At 38.4% G+C, this 15994-nt stretch overlaps 1 protein-coding gene across 17 annotated transcripts in view; it reads right to left on the reverse strand.

The window, feature by feature from the left end:
* Positions 1-4051: 4051 nt before the first annotated feature.
* Positions 4052-15994, reverse strand: part of rbfox2.S (RNA binding fox-1 homolog 2 S homeolog) — a 170545-nt gene continuing 158602 nt past the window's right edge. For 11 of the 17 annotated variants that reach the window (XM_041591113.1, XM_041591112.1, XM_018259275.2 and 8 more), the window contains 5 exons: positions 15749-15890; positions 11028-11070; positions 8058-8149; positions 6246-6318; positions 4052-5016 (listed from right to left, as the gene is read on the reverse strand). In XM_041591113.1, the coding sequence (XP_041447047.1) occupies positions 4972-5016; positions 6246-6318; positions 8058-8149; positions 11028-11070; positions 15749-15890 (395 nt within the window). In that variant the 3' untranslated portion in view covers positions 4052-4971. Of the gene's footprint in view, positions 5017-6245; positions 6319-8057; positions 8150-11027; positions 11071-12438; positions 12479-15748; positions 15891-15994 lie in introns of all 17 variants that reach the window. The other 6 variants (XM_018259284.2, XM_018259276.2, XM_018259283.2 and 3 more) reach the window with 2 other exon arrangements.

The following is a 15994-nucleotide window of genomic DNA, read 5'->3' on the forward strand; positions in this document are numbered from 1 at the left end:
GATGTCCTGAAATGTAATGTATAGTAGGAATTTAAACTGCCAGCTTTGTTGGCCACAAACATACCATATAAAGGAGCTTACTAATTAAACATGTATCTACACCCAATTACGTAGCATAACATAACCAAGGCATGCTATTTCATTCACAGTAAGTGTCCCGGATCATTGAACTATATATTGGTTTAAATACATACATATAGAACACAATTGTTTTTTTTTTTGGGGGGGGGGTGTTGGTTACTATTACTTTAGGGAATATCTGGGAGAATGAAGCTACAATAGACTAGTTCAATGTCAAAGTAATTTTAACAGCTGATTATCCTTCTCTTCCACCCCAACATTATCATCTGCACGGCTGAGTACACTGAGAATACCCAATATAAACACAAAAAAATCCACTGAAACTGAATGAGATTTAGATGATATATGGTCATGGTTTAAGAGAGCACAGGCAGCTATAGAGATTAATATTAGAGGAGCAAGCTACAAATCTATGCAGGTATACTTACAACCACCTTTAGCTGATAGATCAGACTTCATTTCTCCCTGAAACATTCCCTTGGTATCCCGAGCTATTACTTGTTTATGAGAAGCAGGTAGTCCTGGCCTTTGTAGTGTTTGTATTGCACAGGTAAGAATCCCTCACATGACATGAAATGGTATTTAGTAAAAACAGCAAAGCTTAACCAGGCTTTGGCTTCCCTGGACGCTTGTGATTAACACTCACCCACAAACATATGATATAAAGTATAAATGTGAAAGTAAGTAAGAGATGGCCCACGCCACACTGTACCACAACATGTCTCTGGCAATGAAGGGGTTGTATACGATTAGCTGCTTATTCTTTTACTACCATGTCCTCTTTAGTACAGACAGCATACAATTGTAAGCATCTTTCATCAGAGGGCAGCAGTTGAGCAAAACATCACACCGTATACATGACATCCTAAAGTTCTGCATATGAGCCCCTCTAGCTAAGGGATCCCATATAACCCATATAAAAGTCTACAGTCACACAGCGCAATTTCACTGCTCATTTTTTACCAGTCAACATATTGGACAAATAAAACTGCAAGGAAACAGCTAGGAACAGTCAGTGCTTAAAGGGATTCTGTCATAATTTTTATGATGTAGTTTTTATTTCTAAATTACACTGTTTTAGCAGCAAATAATTCACTCTACAATATAAAATTTAATTTCTGAACCAGCAAGTGTATTTTTTTTTTTGTAATATTGGTGTGTAGGCAGCCATCTCAGGTCATTTTGCCTGGTCATGTGCTTTCAGAAAGAGCCAGCACTTTAGGATGAAACTGCTTTCTGGCAGGCTGTTGTTTCTCCTACTCAATGTAACTGAATGTGTCGCAGTGGGACCTGGATTTTATTATTGAGTGTTGTTTTTTGATCTACCAGGCAGTTGTTATCTTGTGTTAGGGAGCTGTTATTTGGCTACCTTCCCATTGTTCTGCTGATGGGCTGCTGGGGGGGGGGGGAGGGGGTGATATCACTCCAACTTGCAGTATAACAGTAAAGAGTGACTGAAGTTTATAAGAGCACAAGTCACATGACTGGGGGGCAGCTGGGAAACTGACAATATGTCTAGCCCCATGTCAGATTTCAAAATTAAAAAAATCTGTTTGCTCTTTTGAGAAATGGATTTCAGTGTAGAATTCTGCTGGAGCAGCACTATTAACTGATGCGTTTTGAAAAAAATTTCCCATGACAGTATCCCTTTAAGATGTGGCTCATACAAATGTGCAACAACTGAAACCAAATCAGTAGAAGACGCAGGTTTGGAGCAACTGGATTCCCTGGAAACACTCTATAGAACATGCAAACAAAACAGCCAGTGACCAATGCTGATGAAATTCCACAGACACAAATAGGGCTGGTTTCATGTTATATACAAGATATACGCATTGACAAGTGCTAGGTCTACCACGGGTATGTTTGAATTGCAGTCCTCTAGCTGCTTAACTGCAACTCCCAGCATCCTTTCGGGACATATAATAAGATGCACTGATCAGAATGAAACTGAATTTAGCAACAAAAAAATTGTAACAGCATCCAGTTCTTTTGTTTCCCCTAAACATGAATACAATAGAACACAAAGCATGCTTCATTTTAGGGCACAAGAAAGATCTAAGGATGCTGATCAATCTGATCTATTAATAACCTCTATCTAGTGATCGTACGTTATACTCTCAAGAGAATCCCCCCATGGCATTTACATACAGTTCATGCTATGGAGCTGAATTCATTTAGCAAAGTTCTAAATTCATTGGCTGTGCCAGAAGTTAGAAATAAAACCATTTTTTTTAATTGCATCTTTCCAGCCTGCAACTGAAAATCCTATCTGGTTGTTGGGATTGCTGACCCTGGCAATGAGAAACTGATTTAATTCCAGGCTTCCATTTTATTGTTATTGTTTTTTTAGTGCTTACTATTTTATTCTGTCTGATTCATCTTATTCTCTCTCCGCTTGCTAGGGTCATCTGCCTGGTTGCTAGGGTCATCTGCCTGGTTGCTAGGGTTATTAAATCACTCTAAAAGCTGCAGAACAAGAAGAAAAAAAAAGCAAATAGATTAAAAAAATAAAGACTATTGCAGATTGTCTTAGAATAGTAATGTCTGCATCATACTGAAATTCACTGAACATATTAATGCTCAATAATCCAAATGCACAAAGAAGTGATCACTGGGTTGGTGGAGCCTCCAGTGTGCGGTCTCAAGCTCCAGGATCTCCCACAGAATAACGCTCGGCTCTTATTTATAAATTCATTCATTTTTGGATTAAATATAAATCCGGGTTATAAAATGTGATACCATGGCACACAATTCCAAAGTTTTATGTTACTGGATCAGATATGAAAAAAAAAAGCACATCAATAAAAATACTCAATGGTAACCAGCATGGAAATCAGATTTAAATATGCTATTAATAAAGTAAAAAAGAAATATTTCCTTATGATGTGTGCTGCATGCCTCTGATTGTTGCCATCCTCTGAGTGAAACGGGAATGAATTAAAATGGGCTTTCCATGACAGATCCAATAGAAATAGAATTCACTTTTTGTTTTTATTAATGTTTCTATAGATTGTCCCGTTTCATAATCTGATGGGGGGGGGGGGGTTGCGGGGTTGCTATATGAGGCAACTGAGCTCATGATATCCAGATAAAATGTCCACACTACTAGCAAACCATTAAGGCAGCATCGAAGCTGGGCAGTTACCATATCTCACTGTGTAATCTGCACTTACAATACACACAGATGTCTCCTATACAGGTGCAAACACCTTTATGTGTAGATACAAAAGCTTGGAGCACAGACACTTGTGCATTATATGAAAGGAAGACTAAGAACATCCACAGCATCTGTGCAGGCTTAGACTGATTGTATGGAAGCTGCAGCATTTTCCTGAGTGACAGCAGCTAACTCCTTTAGGCCTTTCTATTTTATCTTCTTTCCTTTTCCATCACTAAAGACCCAGTCTCCCCAAAACAGTTGTATGGCGGTGGGAAATTAAACTCATCATGAAACCATAAGCAGAACAAAGCAAAAGTCAAAACAAATAATAAATGTAGCTAAAAGGTGTATTGGAGTAAATGTTCTGTCTCCTGTGTAAGTGAGCTGCACCTCTGGAGAGAAATCCCCAGACAGGACGGATATTGTGACCAGCACAAAAGGAGAACATAATAATGTTAAGGAATTCTCACTGAGAAGTGGAGAGGACATTAGAAAGACTCACTGCCCCTGCCCTGGAGGATTATAACACAAGGCCTGCAAGCTAATGCCACAAAATCAGAACATTCCCAAGAGGCATCTTTTTCTTGGGTCCCACAACGCTAGTGGCCGGCATATTTCACTTTTGGCAGGCTATTTTCAATCCTTAGTTCATATTTCTGCTGCATTTTGTAATGATACTAGTGTGCTGCAGAAATAAGATACAACTATCCTGGTTTTCTAAAGGGTTGTGTTTATGTATGTGTGTGCATTTATATATATATACACAAACACAAATAAAACACACATACAAATACTCAAATACACATATATACAAACATATTTATACTGCACCAACCACTGTGATTGCCCCATCACACGTATAACTGCCAATAGCTCTCTAGGCCCACAGAAGAATTGCGTCATAATCCAAACTGGGAAGTCATTTTGGTTTTCCATTTTCTCATTCTTCCACCACTTCATTTATCCGCATTGAAGCAGCTGAAGAGAAGGTTAGTAATTTGTATCCAAGTCAGACAGTCACAAAGCATTCAAATGACAGTGCAACTTCAATGGTGTACAAAATAATGCCAGTTCAAGCTGGTCACATGTAGGCCTCTCCCAATTCACTATTCTTCTTGATTGAGTTTTCGTCCCATTTCCGTTCTGTTTGTATGAAACGCCCAGCAAACAATATTCAATCTGCCTATAACACTCTCACTGCAAGAGGATTGGTTCCCCAGGAGCCAATAATAACAATTCTCTTATTCTAATCTCTCTCTTCCTCCCCGTCCTATCGGCATCTTCTGTCCTCCTGATTTCTGCAAACCTCCCCTCCAAGTGTAGAAATAATATTAAAAAAAGCTCACAGCACATACGTAGGTAAATAATATATATACACGCACTTTTACCACAATAAAAAATAAACACAATCTTTGGAACAAAATGAACACACCCCCTAAAAAACAACAACAACAAAAAAAAAATAACCCCAAAAAGCAGAAATAAAAATACAGATCTGAAGAGTAGGCTGAGGTATAAAAAATGTCCTTTTTTGTGTGTTTGAATGTTTTTCAGCTGTGTCCTTCCATGTGGCGCTGCTAGAAAATTCCTGGAGGAGTTTCTCGTTTAAAGTATTGCAAAAGCCGGGCCTCGCGAACGTTGATAGTGGAGGAAGGGGAAAGGGGTCAGAAGGAGAAAGAAGGGCAGTTTTGTCCAGGTTTAATAGGGGACAATAGGCTTACGTCACTTCAGTACGGAGCAAATCGGCTGTAACCGCCTCTGTATAAACTCGCCTGGAAAGACAAGACGCCATTGTGAGTTCAACTTGTGAATCTCTGTGTCACACGGTAAAGCCATGGAATATTTGGCTCTTCTTAATATAATCTTGTTCGTCACAAGTTCTGTGGAAATGTATTATTATTTTGTTCAGCATCACAGGTAAATAACTAAAAATATTCTAAAGCATTTAAATATTCAAGGGCAAAAAGACCTTTCTTCAGGGTTGTGCAGAAAACTCCAGGTTGGTATGTTTTTTAGTAAGATAAGCACAAGTGCTATGTAGGTAGGATGTAAGCAACAAGACCCACTGGGTGATTTTTGCTTTCATTTATAGTACAGGTATGGGATCCATTATACAGAAACCCATTATCCAGAAAGCTCAGAATTACGGAAAGGACATCTCCCAAATAATCCAAATTTTTAAAAATGATTTCCCTTTTCTCTGTAATAATAAAACAGTACCTTGTACTTGATCCAAACTAAGACATAATTCATCCTTATTGGAAGCAAACCCAGCCTATTGGATTTATTTAATTTTTACATGATTTTCTAGTAGACAAAGTATGAAGATCCAAATTACAGAAAGATCCATTATCTGGAAAACCCCAGGTCCCGAGCATTCTGGATAACAGGTCCCATACCTGTATAAACATTTTAAAGTAGGTATTCTGTCCTCTGCATACATTTCCATTATTCTGTGCTTGCGTTTTTGCTTTTTTAACAACTTGTCACTGTACACGCAGGGTGATTTCAGCCTTAAAACCACTCTAATGTGCTTTATTAGCATACAGTATAATCTTCCTCTACAGTGGCTGACAGACAGTAGTTATTTAAGTGAGATATGTGGCTTTGACGTTTATGCCCATTTCTCCACCCAAAAATGCCTGGTGTGTCATTAGCCTTACAACAGGGGTGCCCAAAAGGCAGATGGGGATCTACCAGTAGACCTTTAGCTGGTGATCAGTAGACCTCAAGGCACGGTCATCAAACAGCTTGTCTAAATCACCCTCCTATTTCATGCTTTTCACTCAGATATTTATTATGTTAAGGTTACATAAGAAATAGTTGTTTATTAAATATATCAATATAAATTTTCCCATAAATCAGTATGTAAGTAATATTTTCCATGGGACAGAATGCTAACAATGCTTTTATGGATGTAGATCAAAATGGCACAACATCATTAAAAGTAGACTTCGCATTAGTAAAGTATGGGCACTCCTGCCGTACAGTGGTTACTTACCATAGCTCCCACTCCGTAACTGGCAGCAGGGGCCAGGGCGTGATATGGGTCAGTTGTGTATACTCGCCCATACCTGCAAAAACAAGAAACAGGGTGTCAATTCTTTGCCTTGAGATGTGCAGCTAATTGCTTGTCAATGGGTTAAGTAATAAAGGTTGCAAAGTTGCTACAGGTCTAATCCAGAGCATTTCCCCAGGTGAAGGAAGAAGGAATGTTTAAAAGCAAACATTTTATTGGTTGCTTAAGGGTTACTTCCTTCACCTGGGCAAACTCTGTGCTTTTATTACATATGGGTGTAGATATTTTCATGACAAATGACTGATCAAATGATCTCAATCACACCTAGAAACGCTATAAATAGATTTTATACTGTAATATATATATGTATAGGTTTTTTGTACGAAGATCCCTGTGGGGGATCGAAACGTTGAGTGGAATAAATATAGACATTTTAGTTTCAGGGCTAAACTATAGCCAAAAGGAAGACATATTTAAGTGCCAAAGTCAAATAAGCCTTGGTGTATTACTAGTGAGAGCACAGAGCCATTTATTGAATGTCACTATAAGAAAGCTGTATAAGGAATAACCTGTATAAGCTCTTAGGTGTTACCAATATCTCAAGGAAGATATACTGCAAGCCAGCAATATCAATACTGTGCTCAGTGCTTTATCTCTAAGCAACGACTTAGACCTGAGTACAAAACAGCTGTAGCCTGGAAAGCTACATTCTCCCACTGGAACAATGTAGGTGCCTTAGCAGAGAGGCATCTGGCTTTTATTTATCATTTGCTTTAGAGAACAAAGACCATTCATATTTGCATTTAGATCTTAATGAGAAGCAAATAAAGCTGCACAAAGAGTCAACCCCATGTACTTTACCTACAAGATGCTCTTGAAGAGATGTTGACACTTTTAAGATTAATGACTCTCTGTCTGACAAGCTCAGTTTTTTCCAGTGATATATAAGCGGTGAGTTTGCTGCCCTCTGTCCCCTAAGCACAAGGGCCACAGCCAAGTTATCTGACACTTCGATAGGAAGTATCACTGAGAAAATTTGGTACTTAAGGGCGGACTCCACATAAAAATGTTTGACCATAGTGAAAAAATATGTAATTCTACGCAACTTTCCAATATACATTAAATAAAAATGTTCCGTGGTTTCAAGCGGATTTACATACCTGAGGATTTTATATAAATCAGAACCAGACAATAAAGGATAACAAAAACACAGCTCTCAGTAGCAATTGCACTTACAAATAACTTTAAAACCATCACGTGTGTTTATTTGATGTACAGATTGAAAAAGCTGTTTAAAAAAAGCATTTTATTATGCAAAATTATAATTTTTTGGGTGGAGGACCCCATTAAAGAAAACATCACACTTGGTGGATAATGGCAGAGCAAGGTATACATTTTAGTACACCCATTTTGATTTCTGAATAATAATAAAACAAACCTACATTTTAAATACAGGAAGAATATCAAATTTTAACTTTCATTATTCTTTCTGTAGCTGGCCGAACAAACCGGATCACTGGTTGCTCTGGGTTTTTTTCCCAGGTGAAAGTAAATGAGCCTCACTGTGTCACAACATTAAGTTCAATGAACAAAGGAATGCCGTGTGATTTGATGTACAAACTGAGGCAAAATTTGAATATATATATTAATACAGTATTAAACCGAATGCTGGTAAATACTTAAAACAGTAACATTTTGCCTTATTTCTGCCTCCGACTGTTTCAATGTGACATTCTCTTCTTTTACAGACTACATTACTCAACAATAAAGAAATAAAAAATGCTGTTCTCCTACCCATCGCTGTAGGCTGCTGCGGCAGCTGCAGCGGCGGTGGCAGCTGTTGCGGCTGTGGCTGGCTGAGCATATCTGTATGCTGCATATCCACCCTGCGAGGAGAAACATCATGATCAGTGGCCATTACCGAGCCTGACATCAGACACGTGTGTGCAAGAAAGCGGGGCAGAGGACAAAAATTCAACACTATGGGATTATTTCAGTGGCAAAAAAAAAAAAAAAAAAAAAAAATTCAGCAAAATAGCTTCTAGGAGTTTAACATAGAAAAAAATATTTAACTACTCAGAGCTATTAAATGTTAGGCAAAAAATAAGTATTGTAGGTATACCTAATGTGCACAGCTTATTCTCTCTCTCCCTCTCTCTGATTGTTAGATTTTGGAGTGAGTAGGAACTACACTATTCTTTCCACAGCAGAGACACTGTGTATGGACATTAGTAAAGCAGTGTGGTTGGACAATTTATCTAGTGCAACCAAATGGCCCATATGGTTTACCTGCTGTGAAATAAACTGGCTTTTGATATTAATCAAAAATAAATCATTTAATAGAGACAGTCTGTGCAGAACTATATAAAGACTACTGGCGAAACATTGTAGCCACTAAAACTAGCTGCATTTCATGCTCATGTCAGCTCTGCAATAAAAAAGGCTAACTCAAACATTTTGATAAACAGCCACAGAAAGAAAGGTGGGGCTTCTTTCATAAGAATGGAAAGTACAGTAATTTATAACCCAGGAAAATGATACTGTGGGTCTTATAAAAAAAATGTCAGTGAATTCCATGCATGGAAGTAGGAGAGCTTCCATTTGAACATAAATGTGCGGCTGAAAAACATATTAACTCAAAACAAATACATTTACATCAGTTTATTTTAACACTTGTGGTGTAGGAAAGGAGAGGAGGAAGTGAACAAACGTGAAAGCAAAGAGTAAGAAAGTTTATTTTAAAGGTGTAGTTCAATAAAATAAAGAAAAAAATAAAGAAAAAAAAAAATAAAAGACACACCAAATCTGAGACAAACTTCATTCACTAGAGCTATCCCCACATATCTGAGGGAGAAGTTATAACCCTAAAAATCTTCTACAGAAACTACGGCAGATGGGGTGTCAATATGTCTCTAAAGCGTGCACTGATGGGGTAGAGTTAAGGGAAGTCAGTGTGAGGTTAATGTTTGAGTGGAGACACCATCCTATTTGGGTGTTAATCACACCATTAAGGGTTAATATCCAAGCCAAAACCAGATAATACAATCTATAGGGGTGGTAAGGTGAAGGGAGAGGAAGAAAAGAAAGAGAAAAAGAAAATATATACAGATATTTTGACTTAATGCCCCACAAAATGCTAAAATCATAACCAAAAATGACATGCAGCAAGTTCCTAGTTCTAAGCTACTCTAGGAGGAGGGCATTCTGGAAATGTGTGGTAGGTGTTAGATGGGTTCAGTTGATTAATGGTCACTTCTATGTAACCGCATCCGAGGTGGCTGTTGAGTGTTGGGGATTTTATAAGCCTTTGGCCCTCTTTGGTAATGTAAATACAATGAGTCCTCGTTTCAACTCTTTTGCACACCAGAGAAAAGCCATTTTGGATACTATAAGCTTAACTGGCCATTATAGCTTTATTCTATTGGAATTTAGCAAGGAAATATGAAGAGGTGATAAATATTCTCCTTTTAACATTTGTCCCATAAATTCTGTGAAGGAGTTTATGGCTCATCTTGCTATTAATTTTGGGCAGTTTGGTCACAATGCTACTTGCCACTTCCAAGATGCCAAAAAGAGTCATAAAGAGCATAGAAGTTCCCAAGTACTGAATGCATTGTGGGTGTTTTGTGTACTGCATTATTTGGTAGCCCAGTATATCCGAATGAATTGACATCCATTGCTCTCTAAAACACATTTTTAGGCAAAGCACTTTCAGGCAACTGCAAATTGTATAGGGAATTTTTTGGGAAGTTTTTGGGCTACTATAAAATGCAAAGTGTCCAAAACCATCTACTGTGATGTTGCTCTTATGGAGTTATTTGATAGATATGTTGTTATGGATGCAGACCGGCCGGCTACATAATGGGGGAAGTGTAAGCAGTGATATTATCAAATGGCCCTTAGTTCTAGACAGAGAAAATATAGGAGAGAAGGATTAGTAGGTAGGAGGAGGGACAGACACCAAATATGTTGGTAAAAGGAGGGGAACAGAGACTTTAGGGATAAGCAAATTAAACACCGTCTTTCTGTGGACTACACTTTGAGCATAAAATTTCAAGAAAGAGGTGGGGAAAAAGCAAATAGAAAAGAAATTTGTGTGTATGGTATGTTATAATTTTTCTAAAATGCCAAAAATGCATTTGCTCTCTTACAAACACTGAGTGTTTAAGATCTTATAAATAAACTCAAGGGCTGCCCACTCAGATGGGAAGGTGTGGGGGTATGTTCTACATCAGAGAACAATTAATCTATGGAGTCCTTTTGGCACTAAACAGGCCTCAAAAGTTTCATAGTATGAACCAGTAAATAGGGATAGTTAAGATATCGCTAATTGGCTTACTTGGAACTTGTTGAATGGCAGCCATATTTTTTTTCTGGGTAAACAAACATCTTTTTACACCCAAATAAACATAAATGCCAACAGGGTTGAAACTTTGAGGTATATTGGGCAATCAGTAGCAATTATAAGAAATATATGGCGTATCCAATTAACTTAAACAACTGCACAACAATAGTTTGTTGCTTACAGCAGTTCTGTATTTTGGTTTTTTTGTACAATGGTCACGGTAAATATGGTTTCCCAGGCCATTATCCCCATCTTGCTTTTGTTCTCCCCTCTAAGAGAATGATGATGGGGGCTCTGTTCCCTTCTCCAACAAGGCATTAATTACAGGTTAGTAAGTTCAGTCTCCGTTCACAGCAATCTGCACTCTGATTGGTTGGCAGGAGGGTGTGGGGAAAAGGAGCACGTGGGCGGGCGCCTACCTGAGGTAGTTTAGGGTTTAAGATTGGTTCCTGTAAGACTAGTCTATAACAAAACAAAAACAATATTGAAAACTGTAGGGGTAAAAAGGTACTGAAAATTAAAATAAATGCATGAATGACATAAAAAGCCTGTGAACATAAAGTGATTAGACAGAGATTGGACCCTGCCCCTCTCTTCCCGTTCACTCAATGCCCCCTCAGGTGCCAAAGAGTGGGAGAGGGCAAGCCAGCCTGTTGTACACCTCATTGCTGGTGTAAGTGCACTACAATCTGCATAATCTTCTTTCTCCCCTTTCCTATGACATTCTGAAAGAGGCTTGAAGGTCAAGATCAAAGTGAGACAGGAGTAAAAATGAAAATACAAGGAACAAACAGAGGAAGAAGGGAAACGGAGAAGGTAGGGGAGGAAGGATTGTAGAAGACAAACAACTAAAAGGAAGGTAAAACATTATAAGAAAATATGGGAAGTTACACAAACTAGGACGGTTTTACTGCAGGGCCTGAGCCTCCAGCCTCAGTGAAGGCCCTTGGGTGAAAAAATGTCTTGCAATGTTTTGTATAATAACGGTTAGATTTTTCTTAATATTTCCATCAGGAATGTCCAGTCTTCAGCCCTCAAGCCATTGTTCAGCATTAACTCCCAAGTGGCAAAGACTAGGGGTTGTAGCTTAACAATAGTCAGGGGGGGGGTCACAGGATGGGCATTCCTTATCTACATCAATGTCTGAAGCCCCCCTTCTCTAGTTCTAACCAAGACTAAAACTTCTATTGACTTAATTATCCGCAAAAAATAAAAATAAGCAGAAAAAGAATAAAAGGGGGAAAAAAAGCAAGAACAGAAACAAACAAAAAGATTATTAAACCCCATTGACTGTGCTAGGTCTCTGGTCTGGTCCTACAGGATGAATCAGGAATCCAGTGGTTTGGGAAATGTTCGGAATTTAAGTCCATTGTTGGAATCTGAATGTCTGACGGCAGCGGGGAGGCGACCAACACCAGTGCATGCATTATCTAATAGTCCTTTGACAGAACTAAAATCTACCTATTGCCACCACAAGGACACCACCTTAATCTCCAGGTCTACCATTCCAACGGCCAGAGCAGTGTTTTAAAACAGCATGCCTGCATTCCCAGACACAACACTCCACCGATGTTACAAACAAAAAAAGAAATTCAGAAAACAAAAATACAATCAAAAGAAAAAAAAAATACAACAGAAATATTAAGGCACGGAAAGAAGAAATAATAAATAGAATGGAAGAAAGTATGTGACATGGATGGGAATTAAGGCTGGCTTGCACGGGCAAAGAGGAAACGGGAAGCGGGAAGCAGGGCGGGATTAGAACTGATTGGATTTCAATTTTTTTTTGTGTTTTTTTAATTTGTTTGCAGTTCATCTTTGCATACTTACATATAATTCTGTGCCATAAAATCCATCCTGATATAGCACACTATAGAATCACACCAGGAAAGGGGGGGGAGGAATAAAATGATAATAAAAAAACAAAACAAAAACAAAAAACAAAACACATTCCGGTTATTAACAGCAGCTGCATGCACCATGCCATATAAATCATAAGCAGGCAAGAGAGATGTATGAATAACTCTGTGGCCCCCACCAGGGGACCTGGCTGACAAATCATGCAATCTATATGTTTGGGTTTGTGGGGCCATATGATTCAAATAGGATCTGGGAGAACAGTGTAACATTCAACATATCATTTATTTCTAAATGAAACAGTATGACCACAGGTCATTGTATTTTAGTTATTTTCCTTAAAGCAGCAGTCTTGCATTCTAAGTCTGAACAAAATCCTAGAATTGTCCATCTTTTGAGCTTGAAAGGAACCAGGTTCAGTGGCATTCTCTGCACCAAAATGTTCTACAATGCATCAGTGAGCACTGAGCAGAAATACAAATGCACACTAAACACATACAATGATGGAAGTAGTGCTATAATTAGGGTATTACAGGTATGTGATCCGTTATTCAGAAAACAGTTATCCAGAAAGCGCCAAATTAAGGAAAGGCTGCCTCCCATAGACTCCATTTTATCCAAACAATCCAATTTTTTTTAAATGCTTTCCTTTTTCTCAGTAATAATAGACAGTACCTTGTGCTTGATCTCAACTATATACTATAATATATAATTAATCCTTATTGGAAGCAAAACCAGCCTATTGGGTTTATTATTACATGATTTCCTAGTTGACTTAAGGTATGAAGATCCAAATTACAGAAAGATCCCTTATCTGGAAACATCCCGGTCCTGAACATTCTGGATAATCTTTCTGTAATTTGTATGATATTTAAATATCATATAAACATTAATTAAACCCAACAGTGTTGTTTTTGACTCCAACCAAGATTAATCACATCTTAGTTGAGGTTCAGTACAAGGTACTGTTTTATTGCTACAGAGAACAAGAAAATCATTTGTAAAGATCTGAATTATTTGATTAAAATTGAAAGTATGGAAGACAGTCTTCCCATAATTCAGAGCTTTCTGGATAACAGATAAGAGATCCTATACCTGTAGTAGGAAGAATGTACTAAGCCAACTCATTGCTAATATGTGTCTGTTTAACTGTGTTTCCACAGGGAAAAAGTTGCCAAAACCTATAATAGCCTTGTGTGGATATGGAACTGGCTGTGAATGAGCAAATACCTTTTTTTAAATTTTTTTTTTTTTTTTTTTTTTACAAAATAGGAAAAAATTGGGGAACAGGGTAGAGGAAGATATTATTGGGCTCTATTTCATCTGCATAAAACTTTACTTTGGGCAATGCAATATTAAAACTGTTGGTAGTGTTAGGGTGCTGAAGACTTTACCTTTGTAATTCTGGGACACTGTGGGATCTGTAACTCTCATATTGAGACAATACAGGCCTGTGCATTACTTCTATGTCACTTTACTGACTCATTCGACTACCATTGCTGACTTGTAGTGATTTAACCTAGGTTCCAATCCAGACGGCGCACTAGGAGTTTCTATGTTTTGCCCATGCTTAAATGTTTTTTCTTTGGGTGTAAAGAGCCAGGAGCCCCAGTCAACCCAGTCGGCCGCCTCAAACCCCCTCGCGGACACGTATGTGAGTGTTAAAAAAAACCTCACAGGCGCACAGAGCAGGACTCATCTGGCCTGACTAAGAATATGCAGGTTATCAATTGTATGCTCCATCATGGGCAGGAACTGATTTGAATCATATAGAATCTCTCTATTAGATGAAATTAATGGGAAAATAAAACAAGGTATAGGGAAAATTGAATACAATCTATAGCTGTGCTTATGCTCACTGCTAAAGCAGACCAGTGTTTATTAAAAGTAACATTGCTGGTTGGTTCCTGCACCTACTACATGTCATTCTGCAGCATAGTTTTTATAGATACTAGAACAAAAAGGTAGTCTTGTAGATCCTACAAAGACCTGGTTTGGTAGATCTCAAATGTCTGCTTCCACACAAAAGGGAAACATTCACATTTTTAAGAAGAACATATGAATACAATCCAATTTTGCAAATAAAATAGTATCAAGAGAAGCCAAAGTGTACAGTCGTTAAACACATAAAGCAAATATAGGTCTCGATTTCTGCTGGCTGCTGCTTTAAAGAACTCTTCTAATTGATATCATGCCATATCATGTGTATGTATTTGCCATGTCCCTCTGGTGACAGTTATTCATACATCGCCCGAGTTTGCTCACCCAGTTATTATGTATGAGGCCAAGTTTCATGCGTGTCAGCTATGACTGGTCACACACAAACACACAGGTGCAGTTATTGACAAGCTCCAAAAAGCCTCCTCCCCGCTCCCACACCCTGCATTTCTTACCCCTCTCCCACCCTCACACTAACTCATATAATTTTGGATCCATTCATCCCAGAAAGGCACAGAGCACAATATCATTTACAATCTCGTTGTGTGGTTTCTAGCTCCTATAACTAGAGATGCGCTATGGAATCCTTTATCAACACAGACCAAATTTGCTCCTGGGAAGCAACCAATCAGTTATTCAAATTCTTTAACCATCTTCTAGGTAGACCAGCAAAAGCAACAAATGATATTGATTGCCATGGGTTACTGGCCAGATGCAAATTTGCCTAGTGTTCATAAATGAGCCCCAATGAATCCAGGATTCAGCCTAGAATTACAACATGTCCCAAGAAATTTGAACAAATCCCCAGTATTCAGTCAAATGAAATACCTAATGTCATGTGACCTTTAGGCAACAGTATGTTGTTCAAACAGTGTTTATTGTGCTCAAATCGAATGTACAACATAGGGTTGGTTGTAGAGGATATGGAATTCAACTGAATCCAATGGATTTGGCGCATCCTCACTTAAACACAACTGCCTTTTATTTTCTATAAGATCTTGCAGTAAACCCCAAAATATATGTTATAAATGTAATTCTCCCCACTGTGTGCTTAATTATACTTTTGATTTCCTGCAGAAGAATTAAACATTCAAAAGAATCCCATGCTTAAAAACTTTATTTTTGTTAGAAATGTTTTACAAACCCCCATGTTGTCAGAAAGTGCAAAATAAACTTAATGGTATGTGAGAGTACTGTGTATATCTAGGTATATGTGTTTTTATTGTATAGTTCATAAATACAGTTCTAGGTGAATCACTTCTTCATGCTTAAGCCTACAAGTGTGTGCAACTCTTCCTTCTCCACCTGCCATCTTGTGCTTTCTGATCCAGCCCCTTGTACTTACCCAGGATATGTGGGGATAGCAGTAGGAGGTACTGCCCGCACAGCACCATACACCGTCCTCCCGCGGCCCCTCAAGTGTGCCCCCCTAAAAGCAGCTGCTGTGGTAGCTGCGGCTGCTGCTGTAGGGTAAGGAAATCCAGGAACTGCAAATAGATAGGGTTGAAATGGGAAGGGGAAGGGGAGGGGGGCATGGGGGTGAGTTGAAAGAAAGGGGCAAAGAGAGAGAGAATGGGAAAGAGATTGAAAG

This window comes from Xenopus laevis, chromosome 4S (genome assembly GCF_017654675.1).
Source record: "Xenopus laevis strain J_2021 chromosome 4S, Xenopus_laevis_v10.1, whole genome shotgun sequence".
In the NCBI taxonomy this organism is placed as follows: domain Eukaryota; kingdom Metazoa; phylum Chordata; class Amphibia; order Anura; family Pipidae; genus Xenopus; species Xenopus laevis.